We start from the raw sequence: 24,035 nt of genomic DNA, 5'->3' as shown, positions 1-24,035 counted from the left end.
TTAGGGCATCATTTGTCGTTCAAATATGTTGAGAAAGGTCTTGTTAAAAACTTAATTGAAACTATTAGTCACATATTCTTGTCTTAGAGGAATGATTGTTGGTTTTCTATCTTTTTTTTTTTTTTTTTTCTTCCTTTTTCCTAAATTTGGATCATCTCAAGTGAAAAATGACTACTTACACTGGTTTGAACACGTATAACAAATACAAATTACAATCCCAATTAAAAGAAATATTTAAGATTCTAAATGACTGAATGAAAATCTTGAAAGATTGTAGTTTGAGAGATAGTTAAAGGATCCATGATCACAATTTCAAATAAATAAGAGTGGAATAAACTATAAATCACTTACAGAGTAGAATACTGTAAAATGGTTGTTTAGCTGACCCAAGTCTTGTGCTAAAATAGGAGGTCATGGGTTCAATCCCATTATGGTTAGGTTTCTTTAGAAGTCGAAATCACCTCATTCACAATAGTTAGCCTGCTAAGGCACTATTGGTACTGAGGTCAACCACCTTGAAGAAAACCATTGCCATTTATCTGGTAAAATATCAACTCAGTAAAATTGAAGGTGACACCTCTGTTAGGTGGTGAAGTCAGTGAGTGGTAATACCACATATTTGGGATCAATGATCCGTTTCACTTACTAACCCAAAAAGAACTCAATAACAAAAAAAAATTCCGAAAAAAAAAAACCACTAAGGCTTAGAACAGCTACACTCCTCCTGGTTAGAGTTTTAATAATTTCTTAATTATAATAGGATTTATCTTTCTAATTTTAGTAGGATTTATATTTTATATTTCTGTTAGGAATATAATTCCTTGTTAATTTTTAGTTTATTTTAAAATTCATTTTTATTCCTTATACCATAATTAAAAATACTTAAAAGAATCCAAATTGAATAACAATAAGATTACAAAATTGTTATTACATTATAAATAAGTTAGAAAAGTTAATTTTTAGTATTTTAAAAGATTTTTAAGTTGTTATACTGAAATTATTTATATAAAGAGCTCTAAAAATGAAATATAATAAATTCCAAACATATCAATTCAATTATTATTTTTTTTTATCTTAATTACTTTTTAATTTTATGTTTTATTTTCTTTTAACCTATTGCTTATTTAACAATTGAATTTATTGATTCAAATTGATTTTTTATATTGAATTGAACATAATAACTTAATTCCTTTCAAATCTATTGATTCACACGCTTTCGCAAGGCCAGACTTCAATACCATTTGATAAAAGAGATGGATAAAGGGGAAGAATACAGAATCACTGACCATTTAATAGTACTTGTCCACTTCAGTACCACCTTGAGATTGAAAAAAATAAAAAAATAAAAAATAAAAACGAGAAGGAAAACCATTTATCACTCCTCTTCTTTAATCTGCACAAAGAACATGATGTCCAGAGTAGAAGCGTTGCACTATGTATCTAGTTAAGCAAAAGAGACCCCATAGGAGACGCTGTTTCCAACATCTTTTAACCGTCTTCAATCAGGATCAAACAATCCTCTAAACCAGAATTTCAAATCCAAACTATTCTTTCCATCAACTTTCCGAGAAAATTAATGCTTGGGGTTTTATTTCCATTTGTTCCCATATGGATATATACTACTTCCAATTATATTACAATTGGAAAATAACAAAACTGTTTCCAGTAAAGTTGGCGAGAGACCACTCTTATGCTAAATTCTCATCTTACCCATTAAGAAAAAAAAAAGCACTGCTATTGCCAGAGGTCACGGTGAAGACTTCTTGAGAGCATCAGTTTGTTCCTGTTTTGATCCCGACATTGCTGCCGTTGCTGCTGCAGTCATGGCTGCCGCTGCTGCCCCCAACTTCACGCTGCCTGCAGCCTTCATTGCACCAGCCACTTTTGCAAATGCAGCTATACCACCAACAAGGATAGCCCTCAAGGCCACTGTTGGCTTTATCTCCATTTCTTTGGTACCTGTAATCACTACTTTTATGGAAAGATTAGAAAGCGTACGATTTGGAAGCAATTTACTGGGAATTTGATCAAATAAATCATGAAGAAATGGTAGTTTTAGTAAAATACATTCCAAAAAAATCTTTTTTTTTTTTGGCCCTATACTATCTGAAAGTGGAAAGTATTCATGTTGGGTGCATAGGGCTTGATAAAAGCATGTCATGAAGGTTATAAATTCGAGTCTCAGTATCAACACTCACAAACTTTAACAACATAGCAAGCTGTCATATAAGGATATCCATGACTAGCTTTTCAAATGTATGAGAATGTCACTGAAACTATCAAATAAAATTTCTTGATTTTTAAGTGGCAATAGGTATTCTATTTCATGACTTCATAAAATACAATTGCAAGAAAGAAGTCCACTTAGCTTATTGGTAAGACCTTGTGGAGGTTGTTCCCAAGGGTTTAGGTTCAAACATCTTAACCCCTTCTTACTCTAACCACTAACCCCACCAGGCAAAAAAAAATACAATTGCAAGTACTTCAACCTCAAAAGTCAAAAGCATGTCACAAATACATCAACCTAGGTGAAAATATGAAGATGTTAGGAGCTTGTACTTGATTAGACAAGAAAGCAATTAGCACTTAGGGACTATGAGTCTTCAAAGAATGGAGTGGCCAATCTCTAGCTCTTGAGGCATAGATTCATGAATCATGAGCAGAGCACTATGTACTTCAGAGATTCAAAAAATTCCAAATAAATCTGAAAACCATAGATTGCTATAAGTTTGTGTAGTAAAATTACCTATCAAATACATATATGAACAATGATTTTATGGTGCCTCCCTACGCCCCCATCACAGAACCGTAGATCATTTGCCTCGGGATACATAGAACCATAACTCTTTTTCTTGTGTATCCCGAGGCAAATGATCTACGGTTCAGTGATGGGGTCCCAAAGGGGCATCTGTCAGAGGGGGGCGTCAGATTATCACACACACACACTCTCTCTCTCTCTCTCTATATCTATATATATATATATTGTTGAGTGTGTGACTTGAATTCTAATTGACTCGATTCGAAAGGCTCGCGGTGCGACATTTTGTGGTGAAATAAAATAATGGAAAATTTTCGGGGCTTTGTGGTGGTAGCGAAGGGATCAGGCCGAACTCTGTATGTGAATTATTCAGTTTTGACATAGTGGATTTTCTTCTCTCTGCCCGTGGTTTTTCCGAAAGGTTTTCCAAGTAAATCGGAGTGTTCTTATTTTTCCTTCTTTCATTGTCGATTTGTTTGTCTCTATTTTTTAACATACACACACACACACACATATGAGATGGTAAATTATGTTCAGCATTTTGAACCTTGATTGAAACTTATTTTTGATAAGTACCGTTCATAGAAACTCAAGAGAATCTGAGCACATTTTCCCAAAATTGTTCTTCATCTACTTCAAACTACTACGGAATATAAAAAATGGATAAGCCCATACATGGCTGTGAAGTATTAGGAGATGCCATGAAGAGATGATCAAGCCTTCACAAAGATACATGATGAACTATTGACAGATAGACTTTTGAATAATGTGCAGAACATATCACAATTTCTTTACTTTCTCTCTTTTTTTCTTTTGGCTATCTAAAGAACATACCAAGAATCGACAAGCTGTCATCAAAATTCAGTCAAGAAATCACAGATCTAGTTTGCTAATGGAAATAAGTGTTTGATGAAATACCTAAGAGGTGTTTGATCAAATTACCAAGAGAGCTTCACTAAGGTATTTAAATACACAATAATCCACATGCCTTTTTAAGGATGGATACCTACTGAATAATCTGATAGTTTTAACTAGAAAATCAGACCATTCCTTTGTTCACAATGCAATAGAAGGCAAACTCATTTTCCAAATCATTTTTTTAGCTACAAATGCAAACAAAATAGTCACATTAACATCCTAAACAACGCTGAAAATAAGACAACTAAGTTGCTCATTAGCACATACATCTCTGTTCCAAATGTCTTTGGAGCTTTATGGATCTCCATTTATATAAGTAGGAGCACTAGGAGATGCAAGCCCAAAAGTTCAGTTTCGGAATGCAACAAAATAACCTAGTTAACATAGACATGACTCAATAGAGTCCAATGCAACTCGGCTAATAGGCCAAGTCTATATGAGCTTTCCCAACAAAACCTATGGACTAGAAGAGTTTGATATGGGTAAGACATACACAGGAATTTTTAATAAATGAAACCATGTCAACTCAGTTAAGATGTTCAGGTGGCAGAGTTTTAATCCTTGACGAGAGAAGAGAGGAAGGTCCCAGGTTGCTAAGTTGGTAAAGGCCGTGAACCTGCTTGATATCAAAATTAAAAATAAAAACAAAAAGTGGAAGCAAAGGGAGAACTTTAGGAAGGAAAAGTTACCAGTCTAAGGACCACAGACCTGTTTTATTATAACTTCTGGACATATTCATGAGATAACCAGAAAATTTGTACAAAATATAGAGTAATTCATATAAGCTTCTTGTTTTTGTATCACTGATAATAGATTTAAGATTCAATAAAGAATGCTTGCTAACAAGAAGTATGTCCCAAATCGTTGAAATGAAACTGGGTACTTTGAAGCAAAATAGACCAATATTATTAGGTATAAGACATAACCTTTTTTTAGTTCAGAAAGCTTCTAAACAATGCTCCTAGCTTGCATGGGAGACTAGTTTGTATGTTCACAAATCCAACCAGCATGCCTAATCTTTCATGTCGCTATAACCGGTTCAGTGATTTAGTTAGTATGCAAGACTTGCACTCCTTAAAGTTATGAATGAATTTTGTGATGGAAATTGATTTCTCTAGAGATATTTTCACCTCTTCTAGAGAAATTGTCATTTAGCCCCATTTTACTTCATCATAGAGGAACAAAAGAATAAAAATCTCTGGAACTATAATAGGATTAGGACACTGTTAGAATTCTTCTTGTGCCAAATGTATCGACACACGTACACATCCTAACATACACTAACACACATCCCAACATGTTAAGTAATGTCACCCTTAGTTTTCATGATTTTCTATAAAAATGCCTTTTGAAAGAAGATAAGTGTAATCCACATCCCATGCTCCATACTCATATTTATTCAATTGCTAAATACAGACATGAGTTGATTTTACAAATCTAATTTTTCTATATTTTTTAATTTAAAAATTCCATATTAGTTAAATGTAGCTGAATATTGTATTACCATATATATATATCTATGGGAATGTTGATGTTTCAGATTTCTCGAAGACCCCATGTCAAACACCTCTTAACTAGTCTGACATCTACATAAGTGTCTATACACTTGTTACATAATCATAATCAACATAACAAATCATGAAGTGTAAATAACCCTTTTTCTCACTACATTTTGAGAAACAAATAATAAATCATGTAGTGTAAGTAACCCTTTTCTCACTACATTTTGGAAAACAATTATATCCCCTCCAAACATTAAAGTAACATCTAGAATCCCAGGCTTAGATCCATAGCTAAATTAGTTGACATGTTGCAATGCAACTTTGAGGTTGTGGGTTCAATTCCAGCTAACCCATACAACGTCATCATCATCATCAACCACAACAACAACAAAATTCATATCAGTCAAATTTCAAAGCTACGAATTCCGAAATGAATTAAGGATTCAATTTTTTTTTTTACAGGAATCAAATATCAAGCAGTTTGCACAACCATATATAGCATATCACAGTGCTTCCAGATCTTTTAATTTCCCAACAAAATGAATCCAAAACATAGTTCTCCTTTCTTAAAAAATAAATATTTTTGGATACATTATTAGATAGAAACAAAGAGATGCTATATGTAATGATGGCCTCTGCATCATCAACTTAGCGCCCCAATCATTTGTAATACATTTGGCGTTAACAATTACAGCCCATAAATAGCAAATTCTTTTGAGACCTAAATGTCATAAAAATGTGAAATTTGAATTCTGGGTAAGCTAAATTTTAGGGTTTGTTTGCCAATTGTAGATTAAGATCAAATGGGAACGATCATTTAATACATTAAAATTCAAAAAAGAAAAAAAATTAAAATGCAGAAACATCAACAGAGGATGATTAATCAAGTTGGAGAGAAACCTGTTGTTGAAAACGGGAGATCGATCGATCGATCGGTCGGTCGGTCAGACGAATGGATCAGAACACTGACCTTCTGAGAGAGAAATAAAAGAACAATGGTTTTAAAACTCGTCCGAGACCGAGATGAGTCAGACAGGAGATGCATGCATCCTGCTCACTATAGGACAGCCTAGTCCATGTATTTTTTAGAAATTCTATTGACACCCCGACTTTTACTTATTACACCCAAAATATTGAAATTATTTATCACCTCCCAACTAAAAATTAACCCATTCCATTTAAAATAGGATTTTACATTTCCACATCAACTTTTATTTTTTTAATAATACTTGCACAAGATAAAAAAGACATGAATTTTCACTATTGACAACCCATAAAAAAGAACAAGATGACATCAATGGTAATAATCTACTACGACATCTTGATGTTGATCTCGTACTTCTCGCTCTTTGTTATATCTCCATCAAAGAGAAGAAAATATCAAGATATAATGTTCTTACCTAAAGTGCGATAATGATAATCTCATGACCTTGTTAATTTTTGACTTTTTAAATTTAGTTGGAGTGTAATAAGTAAAAATTGTGGTACCAATAAAAGTGCTTTTTTTTTTTTGTTTTTTGTTTTTTTAAATTTATTTTTATTTTAATAGTTATGCTGGGATGCCGAATGGATAAAATGCAAAATTTCATAATTATTAATTTTATAAGTATAATATTTTATGATGCTTTGCCAAATATTTGGTAGTATTAATAGGGTGAACTATATATGCCTACAAATAATGAAGGGTCAGTGTCTTCAGAGTGAACCCTTAAGGTGAACAAGTCCTTTAATTTCGTTTCAAATCCAAAAGTCCATGAAGAAGAATGGCATGGGTAGTGTGTAATTTAGCCATCCAAGAATGAATGGCTGGAAAACCCTAAGGGGCTGGCTCAATGGCAATTTTAAATCCAATAAGCGGAGAGAGTCTGTAGGTTGTGTTCAATACCCACTATGCAATATTTCCTTGGGGCCACCCGTGAGAGCGTTCCCTCACTTACTTGGTGCGTGTGATGTGTGGGCATTACACGTGCTTGGGAAAACAGCGGCGGAACTAGGATTTTGCCTATGTGGGGGCAACCAAGAGTAGAAATGTTTTTGTGAGACAACTAAGAGTGAAAAAAAAAAAAAAAAAAAGAAGTTTGGGGGGGGGGGGGGGGGCAACTAAGAGTGGAATTTTTGTTTGGGGCAATAGTGGCATATTTTTTATCCGCCGCTAAAATCTATAGCAATAACTCATTAATCCATAGACTTTGAAAATTCTTGTAGGGGCAAGTGTCCTCACAACCCCCACTTGTAAATCTGCCCATGTGGGGAAGGGTCCCATATACCTTTGTTTTGGGTCTGGCTCATCTTGTGACTTCCCAAAATTTGGGTTCATGACCCGACCCATAACTGGTGAATCAGGATGTCGATCCGAATATTGAAGGTCAAAAAATTATAAATTATTTAAGATATAAAAAAATTAAGTTTGATTTTAGTAAAAGGGATTTCACTATTAACATTTAAAAAAACCCTATATAATATTTCATTCTAGTAATAAGCATCGACAATCTAAAATGTATGATTTTATTCAATTATTGAGACACCTCGATATGGTGCGTTCTTTAAACTATTAGATTCTCAACTCAATCTATTTTTCTTAAAAAAATACAATCCAAGTTATAGAAGAAAATATGTGAGAAAATTTCAAAAAAAGTTAGCAAATGTGTGATGTCCTATTGTGAACAAAACAAATCCATTTTAAAGAAATTATCACTACGGATTACACGCTCATTATTTTAGCGAACGATTAATGGGGTTGAAAAATTAACACATAAATCTAAAAATTTCGTTTTTTGACCATTTTCAGAAAAAGAATATTTTTTAGAAAAAAATTGACCAAAATAGAACCTATTTACAAAGATTGCAAAAATCCAGATTTCAATGATTATAATATATATAGATATATATATATAATATATATATATATATATATATAATTTAATGTCTATCCGATTTCGATGATGTTTCCCATTTTAGAAAGATGTTTTCTTCCCTATCTAATCATTAAGATAGAATAATCTTTAAAAATAATAATTTATTGGATAAAATATAAATAAGATCTAATCTACTCAATGTTTGGAACAAAGAAATAAGCAATCATCACATTAATTCATTATTCAAATAATTTAATAAAATAACCAAATATTCCTCTAGGATAGTCTATCATATAAGATTCATACATAAAATAAAATAAAAATAAATATAAATTATCATATAGTTTATTGTCTCGCATAATTTATTTCAAGATAAATCAAGATTGAAATAAGAAAAATATAAAAATGCATTTTTCTAGATCCAACTAAGGCACATCCTCAGGATGATCATCCGAAAAATTTGAATAAATAAGGTGAGAAAAATTTCTATAGGTACTACTATACCCACCCATGATTTAATCGAGATAATAATTATATCAAGTAAATGAAGAGATCTTCTATCATGTATTGATATAAAAATTAAATAAATAAAATATGCCATGCAATAATAATTCATGCAAATGTCTCATCTACATAACATGGGACATGCATATACTAGGTCATACACCCACATAACACGAGGCCTTCCGTGCGATGTTTGGAACCTTTCATCTTAGGGTATTCTGATTCCTTTTTACTCAATTAGAAATTTTACCAATCCGTTACACCAATGTAAAAATATCATTTTTCAAACCTCACTATCATGATCTATTCATCATTAATGAATTCTTCTTTCATAAATGAAATATAAAAAGAAATCCACAATTTTTTTCTTACATAAAAAAAAATACACAAGAAAATTTAGTAAAACAAAATAACACTATTATAATAAAAAGACCAAGAAAAAGTATAGGTGTGTACCTACTTTATACTATGATTTGATAATGAAGTATGTTTTAAACTTGATTAGATGAAGAACTTTGGTATTTTATCCGAGAATAAAAGACTTTAGTAGATAGAAGTTTTAGGAACTTCTCTAGTGGTTTTTTTCTAGTAATATAATGATGTTTATCTAAGTATCTTAGAGTGGGGTGAGGTCAAAACGAATTTGGGAAGACTTCTATTATTTTTAAAAGTTCAAAATTTTATTTTTCTCACCCTTCAATAGTATCTTAAATTCTCAACATGTGGCATTAATCCTACAGTTTGCACCTATTTATGATAAAATACTCCCTACCTCATCATGACCATTAATTATTAATTTTTGAACCGTATGGAAACATCTTAAAATTAAATGTAAACAACCAATAAGATTAAAATACATGTCACATTTTGAATAAAAAGAAATAGGGTTCTGTGTACTAAGGAAGCGCCACGTGGTATGAGAGAGTTGTACAAATTCAAAATTCTTAAATTTATAGGATAAACATTAATTAATCACCCCATTTTCTCTCTTACAATTAAAAATAGCTTAAAATTTAAAAATAATATGTGGATGCACCCTTTGAATTTTAAATTTTTTAGAAAAATCCCTCCCTGTTGGACTTCGTGTAAAAAAAACCAAAATATCATTTTTTTAAAAAAAATTACAATTTTTAACCAATAAAACCATCAATATCATTATATTATTTTTAAAATTTTATTATATAATATTATAACAAAATAAATTATATAGAAAACAAAGGAGTCATAAAAATACATGAAGGGCAAAATAGTCCAAAAATATTCTATCTCCTAAAATTTAGGAAATTTGATATGTTTTATAAAATTATATTTTAAGCAACTTTTATATTTTGGCCGAAGTGAAATTGTAACATTTAGGTGCTCAAAAATACAAAATACTAAAATGAAAATGACGATTACGTCCTAACATAATTTTTTTTTTTTACTTTTTCGATTAAGTTCTGATTTTATGAATTCAAGAGTTCATTAAACTCATATAAAACGATAATTTTTTTAATGATATTTTTAAAGTAACTAAACTATCTTTGAATGAAATTACCTCTTTATCTTTAAAGAGAAAAGAATATTATAAGTGTAGAAAATGATAGAAATAAAGTTTATATCTTTATATTATAAAAAATATTTTATCAAACATAACTTTATACAATTAATAATTTTTTAGGATATTACACATCTAGTCCCCCTAGTTGGACGTAAGTCCAGACACCCTCGTTATCAAAAAAAAAAAAAAAAACTAATTACTGGACTAAATGTTAGATTTTGATTGAATTATATTATTAATTTTGGGTTGCATGAATTATTTCTTTTTATTCTAATTGAGGTGTAGTAAATAAAATTTGGGGTGCCAATAAAACCTATCTTTTGTTTTTCTAATTTATTGATTAATCATAATTTTGCTGGATGTTTAGCAAAAAAATAAAAAATAATTATGCGTAATGATGTATGAATGACATGTAGAATATTGTTATCATAACATTTTATGAGTATTATGTTTTGTGATACTTTAAAAAAGATAGGAGATATCTTTACTACTATAATGAAATAAGGCAGAGTAGGAGTAGTTTGACACCAAAATTTAAATGGCCAAAAATGCCCCTACTTTTAAGCAAGCATAAATAGAAACAATTTGGAGACCGGCATGTTTTAATTGTTGGAAATTTTATTTCTATAAAACAAATTTTAAAATGAAGGTGATTTTGTAATTACAATTTGTTTTGATGGTAAAAATAAATAAAACATTTTTTGAAGGATTAAAGAAGTTGCTCAAAAGGAAAAAAGGCTCAAATTGGAAATTTTGATTTGCAATCCAATTAATTAAGTTTCCAAGTTCGATGATTTAGTGGGTTTCTATATTGATCGGAGAAGATATCTTTCAAGCTTCCTATGTGTTTGGATTCAGAGAAATTGAGAGAAGAAAAGAGAAAATAAATGAGTTTCTTTCCATTTATCTTATTTGGATTGTTAAGTAGGGAGAGAAGATAAAAGAATGGAGAGAAAAAAATAGATGAGTTTTGTTTCTCTCCAAAAGTAGAGAGAAGATGAGAGAAACCTTTTTAAAATATTTTATAATTTCAACTCTGCCCCTAGATCTCTTTTAAGATATTATATAATTCCAAAGTTACAACAAATTCTCTCTCATTAATCAAAACATGGTGGAGATAACTTGAGTTTCTTTTCTCTTAATGAGTTTTTCTTCTCTTCACTTCTCTCAATCCAAACACAACCTAAAAGATTCTGTGATGGATGAAATTAGAAAGCATAATGTCTATATAATGTGGATGTGGTGTCCCGCTAAACGCTAACACAAAGCCCCATGTCAGATCTTGAGACACAAGGTGGTGCCTCGAAATTTCAGCATGGTCTCCTCTATTTATGTTAGCATTCTGACTGCTTGTATTTCTTTCGCTTGACCACCTGTGGGTACAGAAGACCAAGCATTACTATCTTGTTTACAAAAAATGAAGATGCATGATGCTTTATTAGATTAGGTAAAGTTATTTATTATGAGTTTTAACGAAAAATTAATTTCTCGGTGCGGAGCCGGCATCAACACAGAGTTGGTAAAATGTTTTACAAAAGAATTACATCAGCACAGAGCTGGCATTGACATAGAGTCAGCATCAACACGGAGTTGGCATCAGCATGGAGCTGACATCGACATGGAGTCGGTGAATCATTTTTAAAAGAAAAAATATAATTTCATTAGCACGGAGCTGGTATCGACACGGATTCGGAAAAATATTTTGAAAGCGAAATTATCTCAGCACGGAGCTGGCATAGACACGGAGTCGGCATCAACGCGGAGTTGGCATCAGCACGGAGCTGGCATCGATACGGAGTCAAAAAAGTATTTTGAAAAGTAATTTCATCAGCACGGAGCTGGCATCGACACGAAGTCGGGAAAATATTTTGAGAAGGTAATTTCATCAGCACGCAGCTGGCATAGATACGGAGTTGGGAAAATATTTTGAAAAAGTAATTTCATCAGCACAGAGCTGGCATCGACACGGAGTCGGAAAAACATTTTGAAAAAGTAATTTCATCAGCACGGAGCTGGCATTGACATGGAGTTGGAAAAATATTTTAAAAAGTAATTTCTGAGATAAATCGAGCTGGAACAACCCATGTTTTTGGTAGCCTCCCATTCAATTCTATGAAATCACCGCCGGCCAGGCAAATCTCCAAGGAAGAGGCGACACACAATGACACTTTTAAATCACCTTATTACCTAAATAGACGTAGTCTATCTCCCTCGTATCAATAGGGTAAGATCTTTCTAGGCACCGACTTTGATCAAGGACTGCAATTGGTGCTTTTGGAAATCTTTGTTTTTGTTTTTTTTTTTTTGAGAAAGTTGAATGCATTCGAGTTAATTAATCGGTTGTTATCTTTGTTAGATCATGAATTTGGTTCAAAATTGGATATGGATCTAGTTTGTAATGGAGCAGACCCAGTTGAAAATGGATTTGGGTCGTAGACCTAGTCGGAAATGGATCTGAATCGTGGACCCAGTTGGAAATGGATCTGGGTTGTGGACCAGGTGGAAACGGATTTGGGTCGTGGACCTAGTTGAAAATGGATCTGGGTCGTAAACCCAGTCGAAAATGGATCTGGGTCATGGACGCAGTTGGAAATAAATCTGGGTCGTGGACCCAATTGGAAGTGGATCTGGGTCGTGGACCCAGTTGGATTAGATTTGGGTCATGGACCAAGTTGAAGATGGATCTGGGACGTGGACCCAGTTGAAATGGTACAGGTCATCGGCCCAATTTGGATAGGTATGGGTCGTGGACCCGGTTTAAATGAATGCGAGTAGGGACCCGGTTCACGAAATTGTTTTTGGTTTGGGAAAATTCACAAATTCTTCCCCTTTTTTTTTTTTTGTTTTTTTTTTGTTTTGTGTTATTTAGTTTTCGAAAACATTGATCAACAAAATCCATTTTACTTAACTCGTATAAAACTTGGGATTTTTTTCTAAGGGTGCTGTCAGTGTTTGATCAATTGTAAGTGGGCCCCTTCAAAAAATGGACTGTCGAGTTCATTGTGTAGGGTCAAGTTCGTTTTGGTCTGTGTTAGTGGCACGGATATGATTTTTATTCTATCATCCGTGTTTTGGGCACGGATGAGACATTTACTGTTTCAACCGTGCTCAAGACATGGATAAGGTAATTTGTCACTTCAACCGTGTTTAGAACACGGTTGAGGTACATATTGCTTCAACCGTGCTTCCAAAACGGATGGGATACATTTTCGCCTGTCCGTGCCATGGACACGGACTAGAAAGAATTCCAGCTTCTAGATTTTCATAGAAATGGTCCTTTGGCCCACTGTTTTGCTTCCTTTCTTCACTGTTTTTTTTTTTTTGTTTTTATTTTTGAACATGAATGTGATGCATTCCCCCCCTTTACCTAAGGGGAGATGAGAAGAAAACAAAGATAAATCCTATGATCTATGTGTGCCTCTTTGGGCTTACAACTTGGGCTTCGAGGCTCGAATACATTAAACACGTACAACTTTGCCTTGGGGGTCTATGCAATATTAAAAATTTGTGTCCTAGCTCATCTAGCCGGGCACATGCATGAGTTTAATAGGTGGCTTCACGGCTATCCGATCTTCAAACCTCGATGCATACTGAAGTACACATGTCGTTGGTTGGTGATCGGGTTTGATGTGTTCATTCTCAACACTTGAAATAACGATCTCAAGCCGTGGAACTACTAAGCATCGGGGCTAAGTATATTGAGGGTGGGGTGGCTTGGAAGTGAGGCTATGCTCGCAAGTGCACGTGTGCATTTTCATTCATTATTTTTCATCGACCCCCTTACAAATATCATAATGAAGTAAAACAAAAATGTAAGTAAATATTACAATGTGAACATAGAAATGAAGACTTAAATGGAAAAACACACAAACGACAAGCAACACACAACATTAGTAAAACAAAAATCTATTTTTTTTTCAAATGATCGAGTTACTCGTGAGGGATGAACCATACGTCCCCAGTGGAGTCGCCAGTTGTAGATACGTGATTTTCGTCATTACGACGGCCACATTTACGATGAATTGGAGTCTCCACCATTCATGTTGTAAGTGGGTGTGAATGGTCACCCAATGTACATTTTTCAAAAAATGACATTTTTTGGAATTTTAGTGACTCACGATGGATAAAGGGGTAATCAACCTTGAGATTCGGGTAAACAGTTCGATTGGAGAAAAGAGAAGGTGTTAGGCACCCTTCTCTCCTCGTCAAGTGGCGGTAACCTCTACGTAGTTCGATCATTTTAAATTTTTCAAAAAGTGAAAAAGAAAGTGTCACGTGTGTGTATTTGTACCCTAGATAGGGATTCACTTTTTGGCTCGATCATAAGATCATCTCATTAAAGGAGATGATCCTAATGAATCATTTGCCTTAGGGACTACTCATTTAAAATAAAAATAAAAAAGAAGAAGGGGATGTTAGAAGAGGGAGAAGGAGATGATAGAGAGAGTGAGGGGGCGGGGGTGTACTTCGAACTTACCTTGTATCTTCGATCTTCTTTTCTTCTTCTTCTTGAGTCCTTAGTAGACTTATAAAAGAGTGAGTATTTTTTTTTTAAGATTATAGTGAGAGTGAAAGGAGGGGAGGGGTATTTTTAGGTGTTGGGAGGATGTTTGGGGGTAATAATAGGGTTAAGATTGGGAGAATGGGTTGATTGCATGAGTTTTTAGATAGGGGTAGGTATGAAATTTGAAGTGAGATTGTGGGTAGTTTTGTCCGAATGAAAATGGGTGAGTTTTGACCCAAATGGTTTGGATCCGACCCAAGTGGTTTGGATCCTACCCAAATCCATTTGGGATAGAGTGTTTGGTAGGATGAGATGAGTGATGGTTGATGGGGGAATGGGGGTGTAAGAAGGTTGTTTGGAGAAGGAGTGTTAGGTTAGTTGAAGAGGTGAGGTGTTTTCGATTTAGGCGAATGGGTTGTGTAAAAGGTTGGTAAATTGGTTTTTGGGAGGAGGACGGGGTGATGCCATATGGCATATGTGCTGCGAGAGGTGAGGTGATGAGATATGGTTAATTGGTTTGATGGTGATTGTTTGCTTAGAGAGAGAGGTATGGGGTTGGTTAGTTTGGATGATGAGGGGAGTATGGGTTGAGGTGATTTTTCGTGAGTGTTTTTAGAAAAATGATGGGTGTGATGTGGGGTTGTGATGTGGGTGGTTATTGATGTTGAGACTGATGATCGGTTAGGGTGTGTTTGGGATCTGGGTGTTTGATGTGGTTGGTTCCGAATGGGGCTAGGTTAGGTTAGGGTAGGGTATGGGTTGATGTGATTTTGGAGGGAAATGATGTGAGTTAGATGGGTTGTTTAAAGAATGGTGATGGGGGTAGGTGAATGGCGGTAATGACATGTGTCATATTTTGATATTGGGAGGGTGATTGGTTGATGTGGGTAGTGGATAATGGGTTAAGGTAATGGGTTGGATAATGAATTGGATATGGGTAGTGGTTTATGGACTTTTAAGTGTTGGGCTTGGGTTTCGGAAGTGGTTTTGGGTTTTAAGAATTGATTGGGATTATTTTTAGGAATGGTTTTGAGAAGGTAGGTTGGTTTTAGATTTTAGATGATGTGGGATTGGTTTTTAGGTTAGGGTTAATGTGAGGAATAAATTTAGAAAAGGGTTGAGTGTTTGTGGGCTTTGGAGTTTTTAAGGTGTTTGCGGATTTGGAGGTGGAGTGGTGGAAAGTAGATGAAGGATAGGCGTTCCAAGTCTCACATTTTTCATTTTTTATCTTTTTATGATTTTTAGAAATTATTAGATCGATTAAAATGTCACATGTTGGCGAATCGGGCCTTTTAGGCCCGTTGGATAATTTCATCGAACGTTCCATTTTTCTTGGATATAAAGGAGGTGCGGTGAGGTTGAACAGGTGTCGAATGGGTCATAACCCTTTTTGTAGGTCCCCTAGACCATTGGGAGGTCTTAGGGGCCTCGATTCAGTCAACATGCCATTTTTTTTAATGTTTTGGGCTTTAGAGACCCGTCGGCCTATCTTATTGGAAAGTCGGTATTTTGAATGGAGCGAGGTAGATGGGAACATGCCAAATCTTTTTGGTGGACCTACTAATCCATTGAGAGGTGTCAGAGGCTTTGATTTTGGCGAAAATGCCATATTTCGATGATTCGGGCCATTGAGGCCTGTTGCCTAAATTATTGGAAAAACACTATTTTTGGGCCCTTTCGAGTGAGGGCCCGTTTAAATTGGGGTGTCTACAATCATGACTATTATATTTAATATGTTAATTACAAACCATTCCTAATATGTAAAAAATACTAATTATTATATTTTGAATATATCAATCGCCATAGCTACCTTCCATTTTTATGACATACACTGGCAGTGTAGGGTACATCTCATGTCTCATTTTCTAACATTACTTTCTCAAAGATTTGGAAGGATGAGACTTAGAATTCTATAACGTTGTTATTGTACATTGGAAATTAGTCCTCGATCTCAGACGTATCTACATGTGCAACATGACAGGGATTCCAAAGAACGTACAGATTTTGTATTGTCCCCTCTATATCTCTTGAGGGTGCCCTATGCAAGGACCCTACAAAATTGAATCTTAACCATCCATTTAGAGGATGAATGGTTAGTTCTAACCCACTTGTGGGAAACCCTCTTTTTATGGAAATGGGTGCTGGTGAAGCAAAAGTTCCGTATTACCATTTTAAGTAAGACTAGGGGATCAAAAGTTGATATCAATGGATTCTTTAGGATTTATTTTTGCAATCTTCGATATCTAAACTTTTAAGAATCTTAGATTTGATTTGTATTCTTACATGTAATGATGTAAAAAAAAAAAAAAATACTAGGTAGTCAATTTAATTTAGGGATCGATTAGTTGCTAGTTGCACACCAACCTCTAAGAATAGCTTTTTTTATTTTTATTTTTTAATTTTAAACTTTTAAATAACCTCTATTTTAAGTTAATAATTGTGCTTAATTATAATTAACTTAGGGTTTATGACTTATTCATCTTCCCATATAGCTTCACTTTCTTCGCTCGTGCATGCAAATTGTAAACATGTTTGTCTCAGAAGAATAATTGAACTAGCATTAATTTATATGGGCATGATTGAATGAAAAGAAACAAAAAACAAAGGAATGCAACATTTTTTCTTTATTGTTTTTGGAGTGCAATCATCCAAAATGGAATGCAAAGTGAAACTTTTAAGAGATGGGGTGCAATGGGAAGTGAGTGGTGTGCAACTAGTGGTTCCTTAATTTGTTACCATTTAGAGTACATGATCACAACTACGCGAATATAAAATGGGACATTGTTAACTTCGGTCCAGCTTACATGCTTAGTAGACCATAGCATTGTTATAACTTTTGAAGATTCTGTTTCTGGGGTCGATATTGGTACCTATTGAGTGTGGTCTCACTTGGTCAATTCGATGCGACTTAGACGAGTCAAACCCATTCAAACAGGTTCAACTGATTTGGAAATCAATAGAAAATGATTTTTTTTTGTTTGTTTTTGTTTTGGTTATAATCTGAATTAATTGATGCTATATTAGCCCCTGTCTCAATTTACATTAATCATAAACATTAAAAATTGTTTATGTGAGTTCAAGATACTGTGCGTCGTTAATCCTCCACCTCTTTTATGACTATTTGATTCCTGGTTAGCATGGTTGCACCTACGATCATACTCTAGTAAGTTTAGGGGTATTTTTTGTTGGGATTGTGCTCCTTTCCCTTCATTGGTTAACTTATTTATTTATTTAAAAATCCCAAATTTTATTAGATGGCATTATGGTTAAGGCACTCTTGGGAAGGTTGACATGTGTTAGCATTCAAGTTTTGTGTGCCATCCATTTTACATGAAAGTCACATGTCGGTTTGGTGTAATATATGGTTGATTTGTGAGTCAAATCAATTTTCTTAGTGTCAGGTCATATGCACATTTAGTGTACTTACCCATTATTGGGAAAAGGTGTCTTGTATTCGACCTGTGACTAAGTTCCCAATACTCAATTTCTTATCGTAATCAACTTTTTGGGGATTCAATGAGAGTTATTTGTGTATTGAAGGGTATTCATGAAATCAAGTTGAAGTATAATGTAATCATAACTTTTACCAAGGATTTTTGGTGATTAGTGGAAATAAATTTTAGTAGAAAGAGAGACTGAGAAGGGAGGATCCCTTTGTAAGCCTTTGTTTGTGATAATAAAGAAGATCAATCGCCTTTGAGGACTAGTCCATAAAAGGCTAAACCTTGTCAATTTCTATGTGTGTGTTCTCGATTTTATTTGGCACTGTGAGATTGCCATTTCTTGTCATTCTTTGGCAATGCACGTACTCATTTTGAGTGTGATGTTTTGTCTATTCGGGGGAATGCACTCATGTAAGTTTTTCACTCGAGGTTCCGCTAGCACTCGTGGTCCCAATTTGATGGTTCTAGGACTAGGTCCAAGACTCTATGAATTAATTAATGAATTAGTTTGATTGGGGGGTTGTTGACCACCTCAAGCCTCAAATCCGATATGAATCTTTCCCGCTCCCATAGTTTACACATACAAAACGTACCAAAGCCGATTCAAATTGCTACTCAGTCAAGTTTTTCAACAATCAAAAGAGACAACTCAATTATCAAAGGAGCTAATGAAGTACCCTATTCAAAATCAAAACTCACTCAACGGCCTCCAAATTTGTTCCAACTTCAAATTTTAGTTTTAAAACTATGGTCAAATACAAAAGTTTTGGTGAGTTGTCAAATTAACTTGTCTCATACTCTAAAAAAAGGTTGGTTAGGATTGCTTGGGAAAAACCTAATAATGTTTGGTTTAAGTTGAATGTGGATAGAGCAAGTAGAAAAAAATCCAGGAAGTACTGGGGGAGGATGTAACTTAATAGATTGTAATGGGTTTCTATTAGCAACTTTTACTATGTGAAAAAAGGTAAATTTGATGCTACGGTCCGTCGAATTTGCTTGGATTTAACCCAATCAATAAACCTTGATGTCAAATTTACCCTTTTTTCACGTAGTGTTCTTGGTCCTTTGCATATGTTTTAATAACATGCCAGAATGCAATGCTGTCATTAAAAGTTTCAATTTGATGAATTTGTTGTGTAAATGTCTTGTATTTTGTTGCACTACGCAGAGCCGCATGTAATATTTTCTTAAGGAATTTTCTATTTTTGGGGGTTTATGTTTTGAGGAGTTTTACATGTTTTGGCAATTCTCGATTAAATAAATAGAGATGTCTAAGGCTGTAATACTTATGAGGAAATAGTGATTGTTCTTGTTTTATTTCGTGGTTGTAGGCATATTGCCAAACGACGTAAATCCTTATGTTTTGTACGATTGCATTGTCTTTGTTATTTTGATTTTTCATAAATTCGTATCAGAGCTTCAGGTTATTGAGGTTTTTTGGCGAAGATGACTGGTTCAAAGTTTGAAGTTGAAAATTTGTTGATGGGAGGAACAACTTCAGCTTATGGCATAAGCGAGTGAAAAATCTGTTGGTGCAACATGGATTGTATAAGAGACGCTATCTGGTAAAAAACCTACGATGATGGACAGTGATGATTTGGAAGAGACCGATTAGAAAGTCATGACTACTATTCGTCTGTGTCTTGCAAATGAAGAATTTATAACGTGATGGATGAAGAATCAACTCCAGATCTATGGAAGAAACTGGAGAGTTTATACATGGCAAAGTCTTTAACAAACAATCTGTTTATTAAGAAACAATTGTACGGGTTAGAGACGGTAGAAAGTTCATATATGCTTGAGCATCTGAATAAGTTCAACAAAATTATGAGTGAACTATTGAGACTCGAGGTTAAAATCGAGGAAGAAGACAAGGCGCTATTGTTATTGGCAATTCTTCTCCCTTTGTATGACATGTTGTCACAAACCTACTTTAAGGAAGTGAGACTCTAAATATAGAGGAAGTGATTGCAGCACTTTTATAAAATTAGATGAGGAGAAAATCGAATAGTGAGGAATCTCAAGTAGAAGGGCTCGTGGCAAAGGAGATTCAAGGACAAGAGAGGTCGAAGAACAAATCTCGATCAAATAGGAAAAAATCTAGATTGAAATAAAAGGTAAAAGTAGTAAAGTGATACTATTGCCATCATAAAGGGTATTTCAAAAGAGATTGTTGAAAACATCAAAAAGATATTGAAAACAATAAAAAAAAAATCTTTTAACTCGGCAAGTGTAACACGAGAAACTTTAGACACTAGCATTGGGGATGCATTCTCAATTTCCATTTCTTTAGGTATTGACACCCTAAGAAATTCTTAGATATTGGATTCAAGATATTCGTACTATATGTGTTTGAATAGGAATTGATTTGACACACACAAACTATATAATGGTGGCATTGTGTTGATGGGTAACAACGCAATTTGCAAAATAGTTGGAATAGGGACCATTAAAATCAATATGTATGATGGAATGGTTCGTACCTTTATTGATGTGAGGTACGTGCCCGATCTGAAAAAGAATTTGATTTTTATTGGTATATTGGATTCTACTGGGTATATACCCTGTCGTAGGTGGAGTATTGAAGGTTGTGAAAGATGTCATGGTTGTTCTAAAAGGTCAGAAGATAGGAAATTTATACAAGCTAATAGGGAATACAGTTACATGTGGAGTTGCTATTGATTCATTAAAAAACAATGAAAAAGATGAAACCAAATTATGGCACCTGCGATTGGGCCATATGAGTGAGTGAGGTATGTTGGAGTTTCACAATAGCTTGCCTATGATAAAAAATATAATCGACATTCAAAAATAATTTTTGATGTGCAAACATTATCCAATTGGATTGAGATGTAAACTACCTAATCACCTCATTATCATTTATGGAATAGATAATTTTGAGCTATTCCTAGAATAGACAATAGTATCCTATGATTTTAAAAATCATCCAAGACTAAGATGACTACCCTAATAATCTCAATCGTTTTTTCTTAAAACTCCCAAATCTGCAAAATCTAAACCCCATACACTCAAAAAACTCTAGAGATTTTTAAATTACAAGCATATGATCCAAATTATATATATGAAACATATGATGTTAGAAGAAAAAGAGATGTACATTAATGGATGAAAGTCGTAGATAAAAAATAGAGAGAGATCTTATTGTGTTAATTTTGGAGTGAAAAATATAGGATTTTCGAAAACACAACGAGAGAGAGGGGAAAGACCTTGACAACATTGTTGTAGGAGATGGAGATGTAAAAGAGAAAGGAGATGTAGAAAAGTTAAAAATAAGGGTTTTAGGGTTTGTACAAATAGGGGATAAATGATAGAAATCAGTATTTTGAGGAGAGTATTTTAGGAATGAAAAACAAATTCAGAATTCAAAAGTTTCATCCAATACCCCCACATCGTTTAACCAAAACTTTTGAATGTTTGTTGTTAATTTTGAAATTTGAATTGAAACAAACGGCAATAGAGCTTCTGAAGTTTGAATTTTAAAAGTGAACCACTTCCATTCAGACTTCAGAAGTGTTACCAAGCACACATTGAATTTTTCTAAAATTTTGTAAATTTCTCTGAATTAGGGACTATATAAATAAATCGATGAAGTTTAGATTGATCTTTCAAGGTTTGGAGCTGTTGTAACAACTTTAAAACGTTGGAATTGCAGAGGTAAGTCAGTTGGTTATAAAGGGTAGTGTTAGAGGCACCCCCACAACATGGCCAATTTTTTTGTCCTATATGCGTTAAAAGTTTTGGAATGGACTGATTTTTTTTAGGAGATCATCGTCGTCATATATTAGCCCGTTCCAAAATTTCTAATCCCATGAAATGTGGTTTACAAAAAATATGGACAATTTAGGGTTCTTCAACTTGTTTTGATGGAGTTAGAAATTTAGGAGTAGGCTAATTTTTTGTGAGAATAATCTCTAAAAAAAGTTTGATTATGGTGTGGGGAGCCTTTGGTAATAATTGGGGTGTCTTTAACACTACTCAATACTAGAACCATACATATCTGTGGTGTGGACGACAACTTTCGACCAAGTGGTGAAATTAAATAAAAATGGTAATTGTTTGTCTAACCAAAAAATAGGGTTTGGTTTTGTTGGAAGGAATTCCCAAGACCATTTTTGGTTTGGCAGATTTGGGCCATCAGAAGAAAGTGATGTTATTTCTATTGAATTTCAATTGAAGCTCTTAAAATAGCAAAGGCTCAAGGATATACACATGTTTTTGTTTCTTTAGACTCAGATTTTGTAGTAACTTAAAATTTATAAAAAGAAAAGAAATTTTATGGACATACCAAAGAACTCTAAGGGCCTTCCAATTTTTAGGGTCACTTTTAAAAATTCAAAATTTGTTGTGGGCACTCCATTTCAAAGGGCACCCCTCTCATTTCCAATGATTCCAATGACTTAGGCGAGGAGGTGGAAAAGAAGAAGAAAACCATAGAGAAGGAGAGAGATCAAAGGATGAGGAGAAGGAAAAGAAGAAGAAGAAGAAAACCAGAGAAAAGAAGACAGATCGAAGGAGAATGAGAAGAAGAAAAGAAAAAAAATGGGAGAGAGAGATCGGAAGAGGAGAAGAGGAAGAAGAAGACAAAACAAAGAAGAAGAGAGAGTTCGGAAGAGGATGAGGGGGAGGAGGAAGAGAAGAAGAAAAAAAAAGAAAAAAGAATAGAGAGAGAGATCAAAAAAGGAGAAAAAAAAACATAGAGACAGAAAGAAAAGAGGATGAGGAGTTGCTGGCCTATTGAATCACTAGATAAGACGAAGAGAAGAAATGCCAAAAAAATAATTTTTTTACACATTTAACTCAGAGAAAATTGCATGTCAATAAAATTTTCCTACAAGGAGAGTTAGGGACTTTGTGGTAGTACATCCATGTTGGTTGGGAGATACAAAATCTTTTAACACATTTCAAGTTCGTACATTTGATGATTTAAAAATAATGTTTTTCTTGACAAGAAAATCATTACTTGGAGGATATGACAAGTTTGTGGTCAGATTCTGGTGAACGGTGTTGATGGACTCTGCCTCATAGATCTGAAATCACTCATTCTATTTTCTCACTAGTGTTAGCATGGTACCTGACAAAAACTTTCTGACGTTCAAGCTAGAGAAGTAGAGGAATAATCTAATAAACCGGTTAGACCTCCAATCTGCCCAAAAGATCATTTTCTCAGTACAAATCGTGCTATTTATAAATTCTTCTTTCAAATCAAGGTTTCCTTTTCTCACGGGAGGTGATCCCAGAGAATCCCCTGATTCCTTGGATTCTAAACGGAATAGGAATCTTCTAGATTGGATAGGCTATACTAGGGAGATTTCCTCCAAGATCTCTAGGCTTGACATGCATGTATTAGAATTATGGGTGTTTTTCGACCAGGTCTGCCCTGCTTGGCAGACCAGGTCTCTATTAGTGTTGTGCTACCCTTCTAACCAGAACAAGTGCTATCTACCTTAACCTGCCCTTTTGCTGGATAACGCCTATATGCTGATCTGTGCTTGCTACCACTCAACTGGTATGGACACGTGTACGGTCTAGATAACTGCACGATTATTTCTCTCTACAATTACCCCCTCTCGAGGAGACGTGAAGTCTCGTCGTCTTCTCGAGACACATAACCTCTTTCTTACTAGCTATCTTGATTATCTATAATTACTTTTTCTCTTAATGAATCGACGCATTTAATGCAATGTTATTTCAAATCATTTCTAACGGTAAAGACAAATCTTTTTTCATTTGTGTCTGTCCACGTGCCTCACTAGCATCAACTATTTGCCCCAAGTTATGATGATTAAGTTGGATTAGGCTGTCTTCCTAGACGTACGTACTCCTTTATGTTCTTTTATAAATAGAAAACTTTGTGCTAATTTTCCCTCTATTGTGCTATTGATCTTTGTGATTTCGTCTCTCTGCATTTTGTGAAAAATTCTTTTTCTTTTTTTCTTTCTATTTCACTATAATTTTTACCTCTTTCGGGCTAAGGTAATCTTTTTCTTTTG

The 24,035-nt window shown here is 34.1% G+C and overlaps 1 protein-coding gene across 3 annotated transcripts; it reads right to left on the bottom strand.

Moving 5' to 3' along the window:
• Positions 1–1,471: 1,471 nt before the first annotated feature.
• Positions 1,472–6,236, bottom strand: LOC147410521 (uncharacterized). Of its 3 annotated transcripts, none has more exons than XM_086436400.1 (2): positions 6,079–6,236; positions 1,472–1,968 (listed from the first exon to the last, which is right to left on the bottom strand). In XM_086436400.1, exons 1-2 carry the CDS (start codon positions 6,221–6,223, stop codon positions 1,748–1,750), a joined length of 366 nt encoding a protein of 121 aa, XP_086292526.1. In that variant the 5' UTR covers positions 6,224–6,236; the 3' UTR covers positions 1,472–1,747. The 3 variants fall into 3 exon arrangements, with proteins under 3 accessions (XP_086292526.1, XP_086292535.1, XP_086292519.1); XM_086436409.1 differs by having other exon boundaries at positions 1,472–1,959; positions 6,079–6,233; XM_086436393.1 differs by having other exon boundaries at positions 1,472–1,971; positions 6,079–6,197.
• Between the last annotated feature and the right edge of the window lie 17,799 nt (positions 6,237–24,035).

The sequence above is a fragment of the Akebia trifoliata genome, chromosome 1 (assembly GCF_017979445.1).
Source record: "Akebia trifoliata isolate Shusen 1 chromosome 1, ASM1797944v1, whole genome shotgun sequence".
Taxonomy (NCBI): Eukaryota; Viridiplantae; Streptophyta; class Magnoliopsida; order Ranunculales; family Lardizabalaceae; genus Akebia; species Akebia trifoliata.
Note: the sequence above shows the minus strand (reverse complement) of the source record. Positions and strands in the feature narration are given on the sequence as shown.

What these genes read in the sequence shown, in the direction of transcription:
- LOC147410521 (XM_086436400.1), bottom strand. Translation starts at nt 6,223, where the DNA reads ATGCATCTCCTGTCTGACTCATCTCGGTCTCGGACGAGTTTTAAAACC. An exon ending in TCTCCCGTTTTCAACAACAG is followed by an intron (nt 1,969 to 6,078) that starts GTTTCTCTCCAA and finishes CCATAAAAGTAG; the next exon opens with TGATTACAGGTACCAAAGAA.